We start from the raw sequence: 22,392 nt of genomic DNA, 5'->3' as shown, positions 1-22,392 counted from the left end.
GGAAAACATAGGGAATCGAAAGAAATTGCAGGAAGGTGGAAACTTTGCCAATGCTGGATTTAGCATTCTGGCAGAGCTTGCCCTAATTAGACAATATCCGCTCTATAAAATAAGTAACACAAGTGAGAAGAGCAAGATGCCAAAGGGTGTATAATATAATCCAATTTTTATAAAACAATTACAAACTCCTATGTGTATATATGATTTGATTAATAGGTTTCCCAAATACTTATATGAGAGAGAAGACTAGATTTTTAACATGGACTGTCCAAGGCAAAAAGGAGAGAGATGAAATCATAGAGATTATATGGATTGGGTCATATAGGGCCTTGCTGCCTATTATAAGGACATCAACTTTCATTCTCAGAGAAATGGGATAACCACTGGACAGTTCTTAAAAGGAGCACCATGATCTGACTTAACGCTTTAATAGGATGGTCAGTCTGATTGCTGTGTTAAGAGTAAAGTGTCAGGAACAAGATGAGTTAGGAGGCTATTGCAATAATCTAAGCAAGAAATAATAGCCTTAAGTGACAAGTGTTAAAAAAATATGTATTTTTTAAGATAATAGAGCCAATGGGATTAGATGTGAAGTGTATGAGAAAGAAAGGGGTCAAAGATAACTCTGAGGATTTTTTCCCAAGCAACTGAAAAATGGAATTCTATTCACTGAGACCAAAAAAAAAACAAAAAACATAAACAGAAGAGGAACCAGGTGAAGTGGGGAGTGGAGGTAGTAGATCAGGAGTTTGATTATAGACACACCCATTAGACTTCCAAGTAGCTAAGATAGTAGTTGGATACACCAGATTGGTGTTCAAGAGAAAGGTCCATAGTACAGATATAAATTTAGGAGTTATTACTGTATGGTTGGTATTTGAAAGTATGTAACTGGATAATATCATCAATCAGGTAAGTGGAGATAATGAAGAAAAGATGTGTAAAGATTTTACCATGGGGAACTCCAAATTTAAAAGATGGGTAAAGTAGAAGGAGCCAGCAAAAGAAAACTGAGAAAAAGTGGCTAGTGAGGTAGGAGGAAAACCAGGATAATATGGCATCTTGGAAGCCAAATGAAGAAAGTGTTTCTAGAATGAGGGAATGATCAATTCTGCCAAATGCTGCTGATAAGATAAGACAAAAACTTAGAATTGCCCAGTGGAATTAGCAACATGGGTGCCACTGCTATCCTCAAGGAGAGAAGCTTTATTCATGTGGATGGTGTAAGAGAAGGTTTAAAACTACAAATAGCACAGACTTGTGGATAGCATCTGAAATAGGAATTGATAAATTTACTAAAATTGGAGATATAGTTACACTTGGATTGTTAACTATGGTTTTATTTCTTTACATAAGTTTTTTTCATTGACAATTAACAAGAGATAAAAAAGGCATCTTCCTCTCATGTTCGACACTCAATAGATATTGATTGAATTAGTAGGTATGATTTCACATTCTAACACTTCCTAGCAAGGGCTATCCTTATTGAATCAACATACTAACAATATGACATGAGTCAAGGACACAAATGGTGTCCTTAAACTAATTAATTATCTTTTACAATGGTACCTATAAGATCTCAATCGATGATTGTGTTAATGTTGAAGTAAGATAATATTAATCCTAGTCCAGAATCCTAACTCCCATTTAAATAATATTTGCAAGTTCCTAGTTACGCAGTGGGGAAAAAATGTCATTTATGACAGATGGCGCTACTTTTAGTCAAAGAACCAACTGTCCTTTAAAACTCAGTTTTCAAAATTGATTGATTTTTTTAAAAAACAGTAGTAGAAAGAAAAATAGCCCAAGGAAATAATGCAGTCCAAAAATACCAGGTTGGAGTAGAAAGTGTCTTCATGTGAGAATTGCATACTAGATGGAGATCAAACATGAAGGAAAAGCAGAAGAAAATGTTGTAAGAGATAACGTTCATAGCTCCATTCCAATGGATTCTGTGAATAAAGAAACAATTGTGAATCCTGTTGAAGTTTTTCTGCCTCAAGCCATTATGAAGGGTGTACAATATTCTTTTCCAAAAAATAGAATTAAATTAGATTTTTCAAATGATTTTTCAATCCGGCCTCACGTACAGATTTTTGATTACATATGTAACACTTTTAAAATTTAGAGTAAACATTTTCATTCATTTAGATAAAACGCATCAGAATGAAATTTCACATGGAATACATTCACTAGAAAGTAGTGTGTAAGGAGAGAAAACTCCAATAACTAAGGGGAGAAATATAATCAAGGTGATATACCTTTATCCTCAAGAAAATAAAAAAGTGTGATAAATGAGGGTAATAAAAGACATTTATAAAGCTGCAAATCATTTGATTTACTATCAACCAAATAATTAAAAATATAGGTAAAAGAGATCCAAGATGGCAGAGTAGTTAAACACTGTGCCTGCATCCTTCCATGAATACATTAAAATTACAACTAAATTATAGAACAATCAACCTGGAGAATCATCTGAAGTCTAGCCAAACAGAAGTTTTGTAACTAAGGATATAAAAAAGAAACCATGTCAAAATTGGTAGGAGGAGCAGAGACATGAAACTGGCTGGCCCCAAACCTCCATGTGATGGTTGAGAATTAGGAAGGATATCTCAGCCACAGAGATTGCCCCCCATTCCCTATACCTGTCCTGGACTCTTTCAGTGCAAGTTAAACTCATATTTTCCAGAAGTGTCAGCTCCCCTAAAAGTCCTTGCTGTCTGAAAACATTTTATCCAAAGGCAAAAAAAAATCTTACATATCCCAATAGCCCTATGACATCATTAAATTAGAATAAATTATAATGAAAGCGTTTCTCAACTCATTCCTTCATTTAAATAATCAAGAATATTTATTCATGGCGGGCCTGGTGGCTTAGGCAGTTGGAGCTCCGTGCTCCTAATTCCGAAGACTGCCGGTTCGATTCCCACATGGGCAGTGGGCTCTCAACCACAAGGTTGTCAGTTCAGTTCCTCGACTCCCACAAGGGATGGTGGGTTGTGCCCCCTGCAACTAGCAACGGCAACTGGACCTAGAGCTGAGCTGCGCTCTCCACAACTAAGACTGAAAGGACAACAACTTGACTTGGAAAAAAGTCCTGGAAGTACACACTGTTCCCCAATAAAATCCTGTTCCCAATAAAATCTTTTTTAAAAAAAAAGAATATTTATTCAGCACCTAATCAGGAATGGACTTGTTGCTTGAGATACAACCATGAATGAGACAAAGTTCCCATTCATAAGGAAGGTTTAATCTAAATGAAGGTAAATATCATTTTAATATAATATAACTATTACAATAGAATAATAGAGAAAGGCAAAGAACACTAGAGCATCACAGAGGAAGGGTACAAAGCCTAGTAGAGGAAGCTCAGGAGAGCTTTCCAGAGAAATTGGGATCCACACCAGGGCCTGAGGGGTAAGTAGGAGTTAGCAGGAGAAATGGAGGCAAAAGGAAGACTATTCCAAGCAGCAAGAACAGTATGTGCAAAGGTGCAGAAGCAAATGACAGCACAGGGCCAGCTTTATGGGCATGCAATCTGTCCACTGGACCTCATGCTCAGAAGTCACCCACCCTCAGACTTGTTTAATATTCTGCTCTCACTATCTTCAAATTCTTAACAATTTTATCTTTGAATTTGCATTTTGTAGGTAAAGTCCAATAGGACAATTGAGCATGTGTGTGAGCAGAGAGGGTTACTCACAACACACAATGGGTGTCCACCACCCATTGCTGCTCCATCTGCCTATAGCATTCATCTGACAGCCCAGAATTCCAGTGGATCCACAATATGCGGAAGTTCAGAGAGACTAAAAGCAAACACAAAATAAACATTACATCTTTGATTGAGTTGGGCCTCTGGCAGCCCCAAGAGGCTACACTTTCTGTTCCAACAAGAACTTACTTCAAAGGCAGAAAGGAGGCAATGGCATCCTAAGAAACATCAGTGACCAAGGACCCTTCTTACTGTCACTTCTCTTTATTAGGCAACCACTTAAGCTGAAAATAGTTAACTTAGAAAGAAAGGGGAAAAAAGAGTAACTCAAAGTTCTTTTTCATTTCAGTCCGTTCTTACTCATCAGTAAATGAAGGTGGAAAGTGAAGTGTTGGTAGAATGTGAGTGTTTCAGAAAGTGGAAGGAAAACAGTTGAGTTAGGTTTGGGTACAGAAGAGAATCAAATTAAGTTCTGACAATTACATTCACGAACTTGTTGCAACGATATTGCTAACCTTTTTTGATATCAGAGGAATTATTCATCATGAATTTGTACCAACTGGACAAACAGTTTACCAAGTTTGCTATTTGGAAGTGCTGAAAAGGCTGAATGAAAAAGTTAGACGACCTGAACTTTTTGCCAACAATTCATGGCTCTTGCATCACGACAATGCACCAGCTCACACAGCACTGTCTGTGAGGAAGTTTTAGCCAGTAAACAAATAACTGTATCAGAACATCCTCCCTACTCACCTGATCTGGCCCCCAATGACTTCTTTCTTTACCCAAAGATAAAGGAAATATTGAAAGGAAGACATTTCGATGACATTCAGGACATCAAGGGTAATACAACTACAACTCTGATGGCCATTCCAGAAAAAGTTCCAAAGTTGCTTTGAAGGGTGCACTAGGTGCTGGCATCAGTGCATAGCTTCCCAAGAGGAGTACTTCAAAGGTGACCATAGTGATATTCAGCAATGAGACATGTAGCACTTTTTCTAGGATGAGTTCACGAACTTAATTGTCCGACCTCGTATACGTATGAACAAACTATAAAATACAAATTGTGTAATTTCAGTGATTCAACATAAAAGATAAATGCTCTTTCATTTAAAAAACTGGCATTGCATAATATAAAGATGAATGATACAATTCATGATGATTTAAAATTTTAATTTTTCTTTACTTAGAATGACTAAGTAGCAAATAAAAACCACTACCGTATTTCCCCGAAAATAAGACCTAGCCAGACAATCAGCTCTAATGCATCTTTTGGAGCAAAAATTAATATAAGACCCAGTCTTATTTTACTATAAGACCCAGTATAATATAATATAATATAATATAATATAATATAATATAATATAATATAATATAATATAATATAATATAATATAATATAATATAATATAATATAATAATATATAATATAATATAATATGACCTGGTCTTATTTTACTATAATGTAAGACCTGGTCTTACATAATATAATGTAATATAAGACAGGGTCTTATATTAATTTTTGCTCCAAAAGATGCATTAGAGTTGATTGGCTGGGTCTTATTTTGGGGGAAACAGAATATAACAACTGGACAGAGAGACTGAGAAAATAAGAGAACAGCTTTATATTTTGTTCCTGCTTTTTGAAAATAGGGATCCCACATCCTCATTTTGTATGGTGTCCTACAAATTATATAGCTTGCTATGTGAAGGCATATAAAGCTTGTGTGACATAAAAAGTTTGGAATTAGAGGATATACCATGTGTTATGTCTGTGGAAGGTAGGATGAAGGAGGGAGAGACTTGAGTCAGAAAAGACCACCTAGCAATCTGGTTGTAAGGGACTATAGGGGCTTTCTTTATCAATGAGAAAATACCAACTTTCAGAATCAAATATAGTTGATTCTGTATTTGAACAATGATTCTGTATCTTGAACAATGTTGGAATTGGGGCACTAAACTTCTTGCAGTCCAAAATTCAAAAACCCATGTATAACTTGGATTCCTCCCAAATTTAACGACAATCAGCCTTTGGTATCCCAGTGGGATTGGTTCCAGGACTCTCGCAGATACCAAATCCACAGATGCTCAAGTCTTTTATATAGAATGGCATGGGACAATGCATAGAGTTGGCCCTCTGCATCCACAGATTCCCAAATGCAGGTCAAAATTACTGCCTTGGATCCATGGTTGGTTGAATGGAGAGATGCAAAACCTGGGGATAGGAGGGCCAACTATATATTTATTGAAAAAAAATCTGCATATAAGTGGACCCGCAGAGTTCAAACTTTATGTTGTTCAAGAGTCAACTGGAAATGGAGATAGGGACCACCATTCCTGCATTCTTTCTTTACTGGTGGCACCAAGTGCCTGTGATGTGATGATTTTGTCTTACTGTCTTGACTAGTGGCTGGGCCAGGGGAGTTGTAGATGCTTCTGATGCTTCCCCTTGCCCTTCCCTACATGATAACTCTAAATACATGGGCCAGGACCTAATTGGGGGCCAGACAGGGGAGGTAGTCCCCAGCAGTGTAATTCTGAGAAATCTCAACCAGGCTGATGATAAGGCCATGCACAAAATTTCTTCCTCAGAGCAATCCCATATCGGACAGCTATAGTACCTACACTGCACTCAGTCATTGGCTGGGGACAACTCAGGAAGGGAGGGTGGGGGTGTGGCCTGGTGTGAACCCACCTTGGATCTAGAGGTGAGGGAGCAGGTACTGTCAATCAGCCACACTACTCAGGGAAGATCCTCAGGGAAGAGATACATATAAGAATATTCATATTGCAGTGTTTATAATAACCCCAAACTGGCGACAACAAGGTTTCCATCAACAGTAGAATGAATAAATAAATACACAGTGGCACCGACGTAGAGTGGAATGCTTTGCAAGAATAAATGAACTACATACAGCTGCTGGTTCCTTGAACCAAAACAAGGAAGTCACAGAAGGATAACGGAATACAGTATTTCCATGTATCAATTTCAAGCATTGGCAAAATCAAATTATATATTTTTAATGGTGTGTACAAGGATGGCGAAACCATACTAAAAAACAAACCATTAACAAGTGTAAGGATAATAATTACTTCTGGAGAGAAGGGAGGGGAATCTCAGTGGGCTTCTATGGGACTGAGAACATTTTATGTCTTTACCTGAAAAATGGATTCAGCCCAGGGTGTTCATTTTAATATTGTTCTTTGAACTGTACATATATGTTTTATAGATCTTCCCCTGTATATAATATATTTTACAGTAAAAATGTTTAATATGATTATTTCATGAGACACAAAAAAGACATTTGCTTTTATAAAAAAATCCTTTCAGCAAGCCAGATATAGACAGATAATGAAAGCTATCAAACAAAAACCTGCATTAAGCATCACAAGTAAGAGTAGAACATTCAAATCATCCCCACTAGGGTCAGGAGAGGTGCAAGCATACACTGTCATTGCATATTTTTGTCTGTATTAGAGGCGTATTTTTTTTAAATAAATTTGAAAACATTTAACTCATTAATGAGTAGTTGGTACTTACTTCATTGATCATGTTGTCAAAAGGTAGACTGACATTCTCTTCACAGTGTGACTTGGTCATCTTACCGGGAACAATTGTGAATATGCAGTGCCATCTTCCTTTCGTAATGAATCAACTGTGCCAACAATACTAATTGTTTTGAACTGAACTTTTGCAGTCCTTTGATTCTATTTCTCTGCTTCTTTTGATCATGGGTCACCTTTTAGAGCTCCATGCCTTCAGAAGATGAAACAAGGAAGCAATTTGGAATAGTGAAAAGTGTGTAACCTTAACGTCAGTCAGGTGTAAGTTCAAATCCAGCTCCATCACTTCCAAGTCAGGCATATTGCTTAATCTCTCCATTCTTCTGTTTGACACCTTTAAAAATGAGGATGATAATACCTGCCTTCAAAATAATACCTGTGGAGGGCCTAGATAAAAGCCTAGATGTAAAAGATGATCCAAACAATGTAGTTGGGATTATTTTCTTAATTTTACGATAGTTAGCTAAACTCCTGAAACCAACCCACAAAATGTTGATTAAGGCTCCTGGACAGAACCCTGGTGTGTTGCCACAGAACGTGTTGGCTCTGTTCTATTCAACATGTTTATCTATAGCTTGAGGCATGGATAAAATTTCTAGATGACGTAAAACTACACGAGGTGACTAAAACACTTCAGTGGGCCCCAACAACACCGGACCTAAAACCAACAAGTTTTTGAAATTTGATGTGAATTCAAGAAGGCCCCCTGCTTGACAGTGGACTAGCAGGGAGTCTTGACTAAAAGACCCCCGTGGGTTTTGATATGAACGAACAGTTTGTGAGAGCCCTATAACAGACACGAATTTAGCTTACTTGACAAGATAGGCAGTGTCATGAAAAAAGCAACAGAGAAGAATGACCTGGCAAGTCCCAGCTGCAATAGACAGACAAGGCAGCCCCTCCTCACTAAAGTCCCATTACCCTTCTCAGAGACCCTCATGAAGTGGTGGTAGGAACATGCAAACTTGGATCATATTGATAGCAATCCAATTTTTTAATTAATAAAATGTCTTCTTCAGTAATAGCCCCAGGGAATAAGAACTACAAACCACCACAAAGACTTGGTATTCCATGGCAACAATAATATCATTAAATAGCACACAATAACCAAAAGAACAAAAGCAAGAAGAAAGAAAATATCATGTTTACAGTCATGGTGATTGCAATGACGTGGCCATATTCCTGCTTTTGAAGCTTCTCTAAGTCATTTGAAAGAAAACTAATCAATTGCCTCTAATTCATTTGAAAGAAAACTAATCAATTGCCTCTGATATTTTCCTCTATCTCCAAATTTTTCATATATTTTTTTGTTTTTGGCTACACATTGCCACTAGGTGGCGCTCAAAGTCCACAGAAGCATCTTGGAACTACGGACAGCAAGTAAATGAAAAGCAGGCAGCCACTGACTGGTTTTTAGACCCAAGCACTAAACATTGAAAATATTTCCTCTCTTGTAGTGATGTATAAAGAAGCACGAATATCAAAAAGAAGGAAGTGGCCATCTTTAAAAAGAAAGGAAAAAAGCATCTCTGCAATTGAAAAAAAAAATTAAACAGCCAGATAGGGAAGAGGTTGCTGCAGCAGTTTCAGAGATCAATAATGTGCAATCTCCTTTAGCTGAGGATGTAATTGGCGGCTTACGATAATGACAGAATTGAGGTCGTTGCCCAGAGGTTTGTTGGTTTTTTACAACCAGCGTTTTTTTTCAGTTGCACAGAGGCGCCTGCCTCTCCTGCAGCTATATTTTGCATGTGTATGCTGTGTGGATGTGTGAATCTTGTGAGTATATGTTAAACACGTTTCTGCAAAGAAGGCCAGAGGCTGCCCTTGAGGTCCAGATGGTCTGTCTGGCTCCAAAACTATCCCCTTGGGAAAATCAAATACAAAATGCCTCTCAGGCAACCAATTATTGCACTGTTTTAGATAAGGCAACTTGTTCTTTCCAACCCTTTGTCAAACTCCTGAAAGGAAGGGCTGCAAACCAGAAAAGAAAAGAATAATAAGCTTTTCATTATCTATAGAGCATGTGCTGAAAGGTCCTTTAACAAGGAAAAGATGGAAATCGGGTGTGTCTTGACTGGCTGTAGCATTTTCTTTCATAACTATGCTACCATTTTTTTCAATTTCTGACATCCTTTTCTTGTGCTGGTTTACTTAATACATGTTTAATAAAATATAGTTAGGTAATAACAAAATAGCTGGTGGTGCTAGGTAATAAAAAAAAAGCTGACACTTAATTAGCTTTTATTACATGTCAGGTGCTCAACAATTTACCTCCTCACTCCTTTTATACTCACAACAACCCTAAGAGGAAAGAATTATTATCGTTTCCACTTTGCAAGTACGGAAATGAAGCCTCAGCAGAGGTAATTAACTTATGTAAAGACACACAGGCAGAAAACGGCAGTGCCTGGCTCAGCATCTCTGCACCAAAGCACATGCTCTTCCTTTTCTATAAGCATATTTCACTGAGCTTTCAGGATGTGCTAGTTCAAGAACTCAGCCTGAAGGAGCGTCCCATCAGCGCCCAGGTCCCACAGAGGAGCACTGTGATCTGAGGATGAAGGAAGGCCACGTCCTGGCTTCCCCGAGGGAAGTTCGACATCCCCTCTGCACCCAATGGAGAGGCTCATCGGACACTCTTGATTCAGCCAACCTCCATTTCCATCCCAGGACAGTCACTGGAGAGTACCGCAAATCTAGTAAGACCTTGGGCAGGTTACTTAACCTCATTTGTGATTTTAAACCTTTGAAACAACAATAATACCTACCTCGTAGATTGCTCTGAGAATTAAATGTGTTCATGTATATGATGCTTCTAACAGTGCCTGGTACCCTGCAGGAACTAATAAATGTGGATCATCATCATCATCATTGAGACAACATCTCCAGATTCGCACCCTCTTTTCTTTTTTTTCTTTTTTTTAAATTAAAGTTTATTCGGGTGACAATTGTTAGTAAAGCTATATAGATTTGAGGTGTACAATTCTATATTACATCATCTATAAATCCCATTGTGTGTTCACCACCCAGAGTCAGTTCTCCTTCCATCACCATATATATGATCCCCCTTACCCTCATCTCCTGCCCCCCATCGCCCTTACCCTCTGGTAACCACTAAACTCTTGTCTGTGTCTATGAGTTTTGTTTTTTTCTAATCACAGCCTCTTTACCTCTCTCCACCCATGACTACTACTCTACCGTGAAAACATCTTTACTTCCAGGTCCCAACCTCTCCAAAGAACCTTGCAGCTGGGTGACAAACTGGTGTCACTAAAATACTACCAGGTATATGACCAAAAAAAAAGGCTCTTCATTATCTAGAAACTAGTTCTATATCCTTAGTCCAAAATCTACTGCTTTTCCACAGTCTGCTCCTAACTTATCTTTCCAAGCATTTCTCCCCTATTCTTCCTTTATTCCAGTCATGTCTCAGGATCATACCATGACTCTGTACACGCCATTCCACATGCCTTTATGTCCACCCCCATCTGTCAAAAGTTGACTAATCACCTAAGACATAGGTTAAATTTTAAATTCTACCTTTCCCTGGCCTGAAGTAATTTTTTTTAGTAGGAATTCAGGGTTTTTGTTTTGTTTTTATCGTTGTTGTTGCTTTTGCCACTCATATATTTCTCTGCACTTATTCACTTGTTTTATTGGTATTCTGCTTGTGTTTTAAGGGCTTTTTCCTCAGGCAGATGATAAGCTGATTGAGCACAGGGACTGTTGAAGTTGTACATATTAGTTTCTGTAGCTAAAGGTCCTGAGCTGGTATACAAGAGGCTCTGAAAGAATTTTTCACCAAAACAAAGCTGGAAAGAATTCCCCTTCCAGGTTAACAGGAGTCTGTCTTTACGGTCCTGAGAGCCTGAAAACTTAAGTGGAAGCTTCTAGAAGGGTATGTGTAAGGTGCTTTCCTGAGGTAGTAAAGTAAGGTTGGACTTGCCAAAGGGTAAAAATAGCAGCCTTACAGACACTAAGCACCAAGCAGATCAATTTTTCCTGCAGGTTCTAGCCAACAAAACACTCTGCCACCCTCTAAGGATGTAATGGACACTGCTAGTACCAAAACATATTAGGCATAATCAAGAAAGAACATACAATATATTTTAAATGGTTTTAATATTTTTGAATAAGGAGCTAGTCTCCAAGTATCAGAGTCCTCTGGCCAAAATGTTTATAAAAATAAAATGTGTGCCTGCTTTAATTTACATGTCCCCTCTCCCCCCCACCCCAAGGTTTGATTTTGACCTTCCAAACAATGGCCACTCTGAAGCAAATATAGCTAGAGAGCCCATGTCCTGGTGTAGTTTTTTGTACCTCCCTCCTAAATCTGAATTAATCAGATCTGTGTAGGCGAGACTACAGTGACCAATCCCCAAATCTCAGAGGCTCAATAGAACAAAATTACTTTTTCACTCATGCTACATGTGCCCTGCACCTGGGGAGCCCCACTGTTCACAGTCACTCAGGGCCCCAGGTTCATAGAGGCTCCATCATCTGCAGCATCACGCTGGGACAGAGAATTCACACCAGCCCAGAAGTGCCAAGTCATTGACACCGACAGTTCCTTGTCAAGAAGTGGTCACATGGCTCTACATACATGTAAGGGAGCAGTGTATTATTACATGGACCTTTCGATGAGCATTCCTGTGTTTATCCAAAATGTCTTAGACACATTGCCCTACATTTCTCCTCTAATGGGTATCAATGTCTGTTGCTTCTGGAAAAGGTATAGGAAACTCAATAATGTCCCTAAGTAAGTCACACAGGGGCGACTAGAGGGCCCTAAGTAAGTCACACAGGGGAGACTAGAGGGCCCTAAGTAAGTCACACAGGGGAGACTAGAGTGTCCTAGCAGACCACTTCTGTATGTTTAGTACCTAGATCAGAAAATTAAATTCCTTCTGAGCCCCATTAACATCTATCTCTGAGTTAAAATAATCACCTCGGCCTTCTTTGATATTTTGATTAATGGAAGGATGACAGAATGTCACTACGTAGAATAGTTTCTTTTTACCTTCTGAGTAGAGAATGTTCAGACAATAAATATTTGAGTTTGTTTGGTCAACAGCAAAGTTAAAGACTTAACATTTTCATGTGTACTGTGACGTCATGGAGTTGTTATTTGTGGTAGCGGTGATTTTTTTATTACCTATGTCCTAAGAAAAAGAACATGCATTAATTAGAAACCCATCACCAGCTTTCTTTACATTAAAATGTGACATGACAAATGAATCCATCAGGAAATTCCTCTAATTTAAGTGAAGCCAAAACTCCAGGGACTAAAGGCAATAATTATTGCTGCTTTCTCTTGCTGGTGCTTAGCTCAAGGTGCTTATTCAAGAGAGTTCAGAGAGAAAAAATGTAAAATATAGGAGTTTCAGGCAGTGCTTTAAAATTAAGACTGTTTTGAATTTTCAGTCTGGTAGTCCTCAGGCCAGGAGTCATAATACCAGCTTTCTTGTTATCTCTGCTAACAGTTGTTTGGTATACAATGCTGCTTTAGGCCCACTCCAAAGATTATTTCATCCTGCTTTTGTGTATGTTTTGTTTCGTTATAGACAGCAACCAGTCTTCTTTTTTTTTTTTAATCTAATCGCTATCTTACTGTTTCCCAATCTTTCATGTCATGGCATACAGAAAAAAAATATGGGGTGAGCTGGAGGGTTTTGGGGAATGTCCATATGGGACTCATATTTATAAGAAAAATATAAATTATCAAATTTGTGTAAAACTTTCAAATACAATATTTTCAGATATTTTAATAACAAATTTGAGCACTTTGTCAAGTTTTATGATTGAAATGGCAACATGAAATTCATCATCAAGACTTTAATGACAGTCTCTTCGAATTCTACCAGAAAAAAAAATTTGTGCATGTAGGCAATAAAAAAATTCTTAAAACAATTATTTCACAACCATTCATACTCTATAATATTTTAAATTATATGTAAAGTACCTAATGGCTTTCCTTTTATTTCACCAACAAATATCATGTTGAAATTCTTATAATAATGTGAATGGATTTCGAGCTTCCCACTTTAGCTTATCAAATATTTCTAAATAATGTTGAAGTTATAATTTGCCGGACGCCCATGCATTAGAGCTGTCACTCTGCAGGTAATTGGATGCCCCTAAAAACACATATCAGAGGCTAATGAACAAAAAGATCCCATCAATATGAAGACAAATGTTCTCAGTTACATACACCCATCCTGCCAAGCATCCCTGGAAAACACACACTCACTCCCTAGCCTCATCCCCTAACTCTTCCAAAAGCTCCATACACCACTTGTCCACTAGGGGCAGCAGTGTCTTTGCAGCTGATGAATGAGGAGTTGGCAGTGGAGGACACCTCTTCTGGCCATGCTCCTTGCATAATGCTGTGGTGAGCACTTGTGTCTTCAGTCTCAGAAACCACGGGGCACACTCCAGAGCCCACTCTGCCCAGGCAAATGGTGACTACATCCCTGATGTTATGACTCTCTTCCACGTCAGAGAGTGGTACCAGAGACACACAGTCACTAGAATAACCATAATGTGATTTACATAGCTAATAAATTCTCTCCCTAATATCCAAGGTTAAGGCTTTAGTTCCTCCCACCATAACTTCCACCGAAGCAGCTGCCAACAAACCCTTATACTCATACGCATCCTATTTCCTGTAGCTTCTCAAAGCCGCAATGCATTTCTAGGTCAAGCCCAGGTTTCCTTTTTCCCTTTTCTTTTATCCCTCCAAAATTGTCTTGGGCAAACCATGATTTCTACTTAGCTTCCCAGTTCCTCTCCATTTCCCAGGCTTACCCCTAATGCTGGCGTTTTCTAATTCTCCCCAACATGAATGGCAATTGAAAAAAGGTATATAGAAGGAAAATCGCACATGCTGAAATTTTACTTATTGTCAACTTAGTTGAGAATCAATTACTGTTCACAATTTACGACAGAATAAGTGACTATAATTCAAACACACTTTGTAATAAAGAACATTTGGAGAAAATTGATACAGTTTTTGTGCTTTCCATGTTCCTATCCTACTTTCTGCAAATATTCCATTAGTGGCTTTAAAACAACAGAATGTCTTCGTGGGAAACATTCTAGAAATTTTTAATTATGTGCCAAGCTTTTGGCTACTTCTTAAGAGACTCTGCCCTGACACCCCCAGCCTGCATTTCCTTCACTCTCTTCCCAAAACCTCAGCTTTCAAATCCTTCAGACTAGTGAGCCCTGGAAGTCAGCTTCAATAGGAAAGTATTTTTCAGATCATGTGCTTTTCCAGGGTTCGGAAGGGGAATTCATTAAAAAACATCCAACAGTTATTTTTTTTTTTATGTTTCCCATTTTAATGTTTGCTGCAATAACTAACTTCTTTCTTAGCTGCAAAGAAACTCAGACCCAGCTTCAGTTCTTTGCGAAAACAGTATTTAATATTTACAATTCCATATGCTATATAGTTTTGAATAGGAGAATATGGAAAGCTTACTTGGTTTTCAGAACAGAGAAACCTCTTTGTGTTTCTTCTAATTAAGTTCAAAAGGAAAGTGTCTGAAGGAGGTGCTGAGTGAATCAGGAGCAGCTGTAAAGGTGAAGCTGAAGTCCAAGCTGCCAGACAAAACATCAGTGAACAATTCACAGTTCAGACTTCATTTATTTTAAGATGATGGTTTATCACCCTGAGCTAATCTCCAAGAGCGCACTTCTATTCAGTGTCGGGAGAGATAGGTTCTTTGTAGGTAAATCGAAAACTTCATACCTTGAGAAGAAATTGGAATTTGAAAGAAGCAGCACCAAACTGCAGAGAGGGGAGGCCCAGGGTTTCAGGCATTCTCAGTCCCTGTACAACCAAAGCTTTGTGTGCCCCATTTATCCAATTGTCAAATGGAGGTGGTGCCACCCGCCCTAACTTGCAGTCCACAAGAGCTGAGCAAGATTCATGATGCATGACACATTAGGCACAGAAAGGTCTGAGAAAGTAAAAGTGCTCTATTAATGGCAGGTGCTTTGACATCAATCGATTTTTTTTCCCAAGTAAGCAGACTTATCTGGACTTTTTAAGATCTATGGTCCTAACTAACTTTTTCATGTCAGCTTCGTGGTCATTTATGCCTGGATTCTTTGGTTTTACCTTCCTGTTGGACCAGATTATGGGCAGCTTTTCTAGATTCCTCATAGATGGCAGAAGCAACCCAAAACTATTTGGCATAATATTTTCTCCAGAGGCCTCCCAACAGTATGAGGATAACTAAGACATCAACATTTGGAATCCTAGATGTCCACTAAGATTCTCGCCTATTTAAGACATTATCTCTCCAAATTGCATCAATGGTCATATTAGGATGATGAGATTATGGACAGGTCTCCCATGTAAAACTGCACAGTGTGTGTACTGCACAAAGGTGCCAACCAAGGGGTAAGGACTGACTGATACCCACTTTTTTGTACCATTTAATTATAAAGCCATTTACTCCAGGTGCTCTGCCTGCCCAGAGGGGGCATCTTTTTCCATTTGTACAAAGGCTCCATATAGGGTAGAGGTCTGACTATAGGTGATTACTCAGATGGGGGACCAGAAGGGGAGTGGGGAAAGTCATGGCCTTTTCTTTCTGCTTTAATCCAGTTCAGCCACCACTGAGGTTACAGACGCCTCCAGCAGCCAGCCCTTCTCACCTTTCCCCCTTCCCTCTCATGTATTTTTCCTCCCCCCTACTCTTTATACCCTTCTCACTGTCCTTTCTCTTCCTCTCCCTCTATCTCTCCCTCTCATTTTTTGCTGCCCTTTCCTCTCACTCCCCAGAGACAGGCTGATTCATAGGAGCCATTCCCAATCCTTAGAACCTCAACTTAGCAGTTACCAAATTGAATATGTCGTCTCCCCTTTACTGCCACACAAACCTTTTCTGCTTCCCAGTTACTGGCATTCATCCACCAGCCACCCAAACCAGGAGTCACATCCACAGTTATCACTTTATTTCCCCCTAATTCCTCACAGATCTGTCCCTTCCTCTTCCCCTCACCCTCACTGTCAGTACTCCATCACCATGTCTTGCTGAGACAATTGTAAAGACCCCAATTCCTGATCCTGTCTCACACCTTCTCTAATTACCCTCTCTCTACTTGCTGCCACAATGATTTTTCTAAAGTGCAAAGCTGAGCATACTGTTCTTTTAATCGGACTTCTCAAACTCTTCTACTCAAGTACCCCTAATTTAAGAGGAGTGCTCAAGCTCGCAGGACGTTTGGGAGGGGTCAGAAGGGCAGGATCCAGAAGGCCTCACTTACTACAAGTCAAAATTTTTAATCCCATTTTTGCAATTTTGGGGTTCTATTTTATAATACATCAGGTTTCATTTTGAAATTAAAATAACATTTCCCCAAATCCTCAAGCAAAATTGATCCTGCAGGAAGGTGCGTGTTTATCTTGTGGCTTCAGAAACCCTCAGCCCTTCTAGTTTCAGAAGCTAGAGGCTTAGCTAAAAGGCACTTTTGTTTTGCATGTTATACAAGAAGCTCTTGGCAAGTGTTTATTTGTCTCTGCAGCCTCAGCCTCCCAACCAGCGCCCCGCAGTCTAGTCAGACTGAACTTCTTGCCGTTCTGTGACTATCAGACTGTTTCTCATGTCAGGACATTTACCTGTGCTGTGTCCTCGTACTACACGGAACCCCTCTCCCGTCTATCTGCTTATCTTCTAGCCCCAACTCAAGTAACACGTGCCCTATAAAGCTCTCTGTGAGGAGCCCCTCCAGACCGAGTTAACCATCCCTCCTTTTACGCCACCAAAGTCCACATGTCTCCCATAGCAGATATCTCACTAGATTGTAATTTTTTTGTTTATGTCACTGCGCATTACTGCAGGGCAGGATCTGTGTCTTATTCATCTTGGCCTTCCCAGCACCATGCCTCACACATGGTCAGACAGGAGACAAATATGGCCAAGACACTTCACCTTGGTCACCAACCAGGGTTCATTTAGCTGATCTTAATGACCATGGGGATGTCCCTTTCTTCGCTCACCACTCCTTCTATCCCCTCTGTCAAGAGGAATGATCCCAGACAGACGAGGGTGCTATTAGTAGCTATCCTCTCCTGCTGTATCCTCCAAACAAGCTCTCAAGACCTGACACATAGTAGATTCTCAATGAATAGCATTTAAATATTTGAATGAACCAATGTAGCACCATTATTCTTTCGAATTAAACTGCATTTTCTCAATCTTCTCTTCCATAGAATACTGCTATCTGAATCCCTACAATCTAACAATGCACCAGCACTTACTAGACATTAAATAAATGAACAAGTGAAGTATTGTGCTCATGTGTACTTCAGTGTTTCTTAAAAAGTATATGTACTCATTGTTTTTATCCTGACACCTAGTGGGTTTACCGATCCGTAAGGAATTGGCATTTCACTCAGAAATGGAATCTTGACAAATTGGTGATGACTGAAATTTTTTCGAAATCCTCATCTGTGACTTTTTTTTTCTTCAGTGTGATTTATTTTTCTTCTAATTTCAAGCTCCTTTAGAAGTAGAACTTTTGGGTGGCTTTGATCTCTACCACAGCTAATATAATTTAATGGTTAAAATCCATGATCCTCCAAGCAAGGGAAATCTCTGTTTTTAAATACAAATGCTCAATAAATGTGACTTTGAAGCATGGCAGCTTTTAAGCATTCAGATAGAACTAAGTGAAAGTGCTTGATACTCCACCTAGGCTACAGTGGGAGCTCAGTGAGTACTTTGCTCATCGGTTTTCATGCCCATTTAGACCTGAACATAGAATGTAATAGCTGATGCCTCTGGAATTTTGGAGCAATGCCCACTTTTAGTTGAGAACAGCGATATCCTCTTCTGAACCACCATTCAGTTACTATCTGGCTGCCAGGGACTAATGAGATGCACTTTTTTTCCTTTCCTTTTCTCTTTTTTTTTTTTTTTTTTTGGTAGGCATAAGCCAAGTAGGTAGAAACTTCAGACTGGAAAGGATTTTCTCTTTCCCAAACCCTAGAACAGTGTTCTCCAATTTCTTTTTTTTCCTAATTGAAAACTTCTACCAGTAAAAAGTTGGTACATCCCCAATATATGCATAATTCTTTATAAAGTATATACATGCATTACCATACTAATGTATCCATACTATTATAAAACTCATCAAAATGGGTGTTTAAAGGGATGATATAAAAATGGATTAAAATAGAAGTTACATTTTCTTCCCTCACCCCAATGGATTGTTTTATAACTAGCCCACTGGCTGAAGGATTCACAGCTTGCTCTGGAAGGCTCAGTGGGAATAAGTTTCTCCAGGATCAGGTCACTGAGTGCCTGTGGCCCCAGCTTACCCACCAGCTCACTCCCCTCAATTAATTATATCAAAAGCAACTAACTTTAAACGTTTAAGAAAAAAAAATTAGAATTCAACAATAGAATGGTGATTTAAAAGACTTTATTTCCAGCAGACCCAGCTTTTTATAGTCATGCTAAATGCTGTATTTCATTCCAAATGAAAAGAACTAACTGCTGAATATACTATAGGATAAAGAGAAAGGCAATAAAGCTGCAGTATAACCTTGAAGCATGTCAAAAATGGTATGGTAAGGAAAATGGGGGTTTCATCTCACAAGGCCATAAACACTGAACAAATTAATTTTCCATTCCAGGAAATCAGCAGTCATCAAGCCAGCACTCTGCAAAATAGTTAAGATTTGTGATAATAACAAGTACTGCAGTGGCATTCCGTGTGGTTTTCCACTTTGGCATTTCCCATTACTGTGGCCTACAGGGTAAGAAAAAAATGGTAAGTAATTGATAGATAGATGATAGATAGATAGATAGATAGATAGATAGATAGATAGATAGATAGATAGGCAAAATTGAAAATTGATAAATAAAATTGTCTATAGCCAGCTGAACTAAATAGATGCTTGCTATCTTTGCATATTCTCCCTTTCTGATATTTTACCCCAAAAAGTTATGCATTATGAAAGAAGCATGCCATTCTCTCTCCCAGTCTGCCCCCCATTACCTCACCCCTGTTCTCTTCATTCTAAATAAATCCAGCCTGTATCCACAAGGTTGCTGGCTGTTTTGATTAAAGGGAGAAATGCAGCCCCTTCCCTGTACAAATGCCCAACAAAGGATGGGTCATTAGTAACTTAATGCCTCTGGTATTAAACCCCATGGGTGTGCTCTGGGGACATTTCTCTGATTGGACTCTTAGAAAGCTTCTGGGTCCCTTTAAGTTCTCACCTTGGTTAATGCTTTGGCCACACAGCATGTAGCTTCTGAGGTGATATTCTTTGGGACCAACATTGTCTTCTTGGACCTAGCTGGAGTGGGATATGCTCTGGAGAAGCAGCAGCCCATGCATTGATAAATTGGGGCACCCAGCTTAGACAAGTATTTATTTTCCTTTAGCTTACATTCTGGGCAACCTATCACAAAAAAAGGCAAATAATAAATAATCCAATATGATTCAAAAAAAAACTATACATTTTTTCTTAGTATGGGATGGTAAATATCCTTTTTCCAATTGGACATAAAATAGATAAATACTTTAGACTAAGTGTTAATATTAATACATAATCTCTATTTGTACTTATTAGAGTTATTTTCATGGGAAAACAATTTTTGCAGATATGCATAGGAATCTCAATAGTAGTAGTTTCTCTCTCTCCAAGCATGACTTCTGTATCCCAATACTAACAGCATGCCTATCGAGAAAACAAAACTTGACAGATGAAAACACCATGAGCATCTGAAAGAAGAATTTTGCCCAAAGGCAAAGTATTTTCCCTTTTAAAATCTGCTATTGTTGTTTTCCCATAGAAACTCCAAATATTGACAGAGAACAGTATGTCAGAATTCTGAAAGCTTGGTGAGAGTAGAGAGCCTGATATTAGGGGGGCATCTGCATTTGGGATCTGGGATTAAAATATTACCACTATTCTAGAGAAAAACCATAACCAATAGTAGATCATAATTTCATAGCACATGGAATTATATCAGCTACTCTATGAGATTTTCCAAACAATACAGCAAAACAAATCTATTGCATAAGATGATTTTTGTTTTTCTCACTTGCTAACTGATGTGAAAATTCATCTACAAAGGCAATGCTAAAATCCTCTGAAATCTTCTGGGAGAGATGTAAAAAAAAAAGAAAAAACTGAGCTAAACTGAACAAGGAGCATTTTCTGCTTATAAAACTCAGATAAAGAGTAATCAGGAATCTATTTCAGATGAAAATGTACAGGCTGCTATTTAAATAAACATGTAAGATATTTTCACTCTACATTTTTGTAACCTAATTTAATTTTATGGTTACAGTCTCCAAGTGTCTAGATATGTATCCTAGGATTTACCACATTTGAAAAAGAAGTGGATATATAATTAATGGAGTGATTGATGTACATCTAGAAATGTGTGTTTTTCTTATTACTACAAACCCAAGTTTGGTCACACACCCTGCATCATAAACTCTCCATCAGGAAAGGAATGGAGAATATGCAGAAACACAGATAATGTGGCCAGAATGACAGCTGCATGTTTTCTGTAGTAATCCATGGCCCTTCTGCAAAACAGACATGGAAAAACAAGTTACTCTAACGTTGGCTTACCAGGCTTCACAACAACCAGTAATTTTAACATCACTACTAATAATAGTCCCCAGTGTCTTGCTCCCTCTGCTCACAACTCCCAACACACGCCAAAGCCATGTATTAAAAAAAAAAAATTTGTCTTTAGAAAGAAGGTAGGAAATTGAATCTTCCCAATTCTCACATCAATCAGTAGAATCGAGCTTAATGATAACAATCAATTCTTTTTTAAATATACCATACTGTTAAGAAGCTGCGGTTCTTATTTGTAGTTCTTGTTTGTAGTTAGTATGGGAGAGGGAGTTCATGGGGATAGCTCGAGGGAGCCTGGTGAAAATAAAACAGTTCTGTATCTTGATTGTGATAGTTGTCACACTAATCTACACATGGGATAAAATTACATAGAACTACCCTCACACACATAATGAAATCTAAATAAGCTCTGTGAGCTGCACCAATGTCAGTTTCCTGGTTTTCACATTGTACTATAGTTATGTAAGAGTGACAATATACTTTTCAAGATTTAACAATCCAGTTCATTTTTCTTTTTTAATTCTTTCATTTCCTTCCCCTCCTACCTGATACAATAACTCTGTTTTCTTGAGACTACATGCATACTTTGTTAATCTGATTAATCGCCAGAACACTGACTTGAAAGAAACTGTTTCAGCCTTTAGACCTCTGGATGCTGATAACCAGACTTCAACTCCCTTGCAATTTTCCACCAGATGACATACGAATTGCCCCTACGACTGGTGCAAGATATTATCTTGAAGGAAATCAGAACCTCAGGATGCATTTTTTTTTTCAGATATCAGCACACAGGAATAACCTAACTCCCCTTTTCCTTTGTTCTGCCTCTTCTTAGGTACCTATAAAATCTTCTGACCATGCTAGGAATGGGGAAGGTGGCCTTTGAGGCAGGAGTCCACCACCTTTCTGGAATGCCAGTATTTTGAATAAACCTCCTTTTTCTCCCACCAACGCTGTCTCTGGCTCATTGGCTTATGAGCCCCAAGCAGCTGAACCTGAGTTCAGTAAGGTACGCAGGTATTATCATTGGGATAACTGGATAATGGGGACACAGGACTTCCCTCTACCTCTTTTTTGTCACTTCCTCTAAATCTATAATTATTCAAAACAAAAAGTTTTTTAAAAAAAGAAGACATTTTAGAATGAGATTTAAAATTGCATGTGACTCAAAACTTATGGTTATTTTTCATGTAGACTGACATAATAAGACCATGTTTTTGTCAGATGTTTATATCATCCATACATCTCGTAAAAATGATGTGTCAAACAGTAGAACTAACAGTTTATAATACAGAAAAATAGGCCCTGTAAGTATAGGTAAGTCTAAAACATATGTATATCATTATTTCTACCTGATGTATGTACTTATATGCAATTATTGGTTTTATCTTCATCCACAATTAATACTGAATAAATATTATTCTAAGTCAGTGGTTCTGAAAGTGTGAGTTGGAGACCCTAAATGTTTTCAGTGGGCCTGAGAAGT

General features: G+C 38.4%; 1 protein-coding gene across 1 annotated transcript in view; it reads right to left on the bottom strand.

Annotated features, from left to right (window-relative positions):
- Nucleotides 1–18,705: 18,705 nt before the first annotated feature.
- Nucleotides 18,706–22,392, bottom strand: part of CGA (glycoprotein hormones, alpha polypeptide) — a 54,025-nt gene continuing 50,338 nt past the window's right edge. The window contains exons 2-4 of the mRNA XM_081037576.1: nucleotides 20,742–20,848; nucleotides 19,525–19,709; nucleotides 18,706–19,051 (exon numbers count right to left, since the gene is read on the bottom strand). Of these exons, the coding sequence (XP_080893702.1) occupies nucleotides 18,974–19,051; nucleotides 19,525–19,709; nucleotides 20,742–20,841 (363 nt within the window). The 5' untranslated portion in view covers nucleotides 20,842–20,848 and the 3' untranslated portion in view covers nucleotides 18,706–18,973. The remainder of the gene's footprint in view (nucleotides 19,052–19,524; nucleotides 19,710–20,741; nucleotides 20,849–22,392) is intronic.

This window comes from Rhinolophus hipposideros (genome assembly GCF_964194185.1).
Source record: "Rhinolophus hipposideros genome assembly, chromosome: 3".
Lineage (NCBI taxonomy): Eukaryota > Metazoa > Chordata > Mammalia > Chiroptera > Rhinolophidae > Rhinolophus > Rhinolophus hipposideros.
The sequence above is the reverse complement of the archived record's forward strand: the minus strand, read 5'-3'. Positions and strand labels throughout refer to the sequence as shown.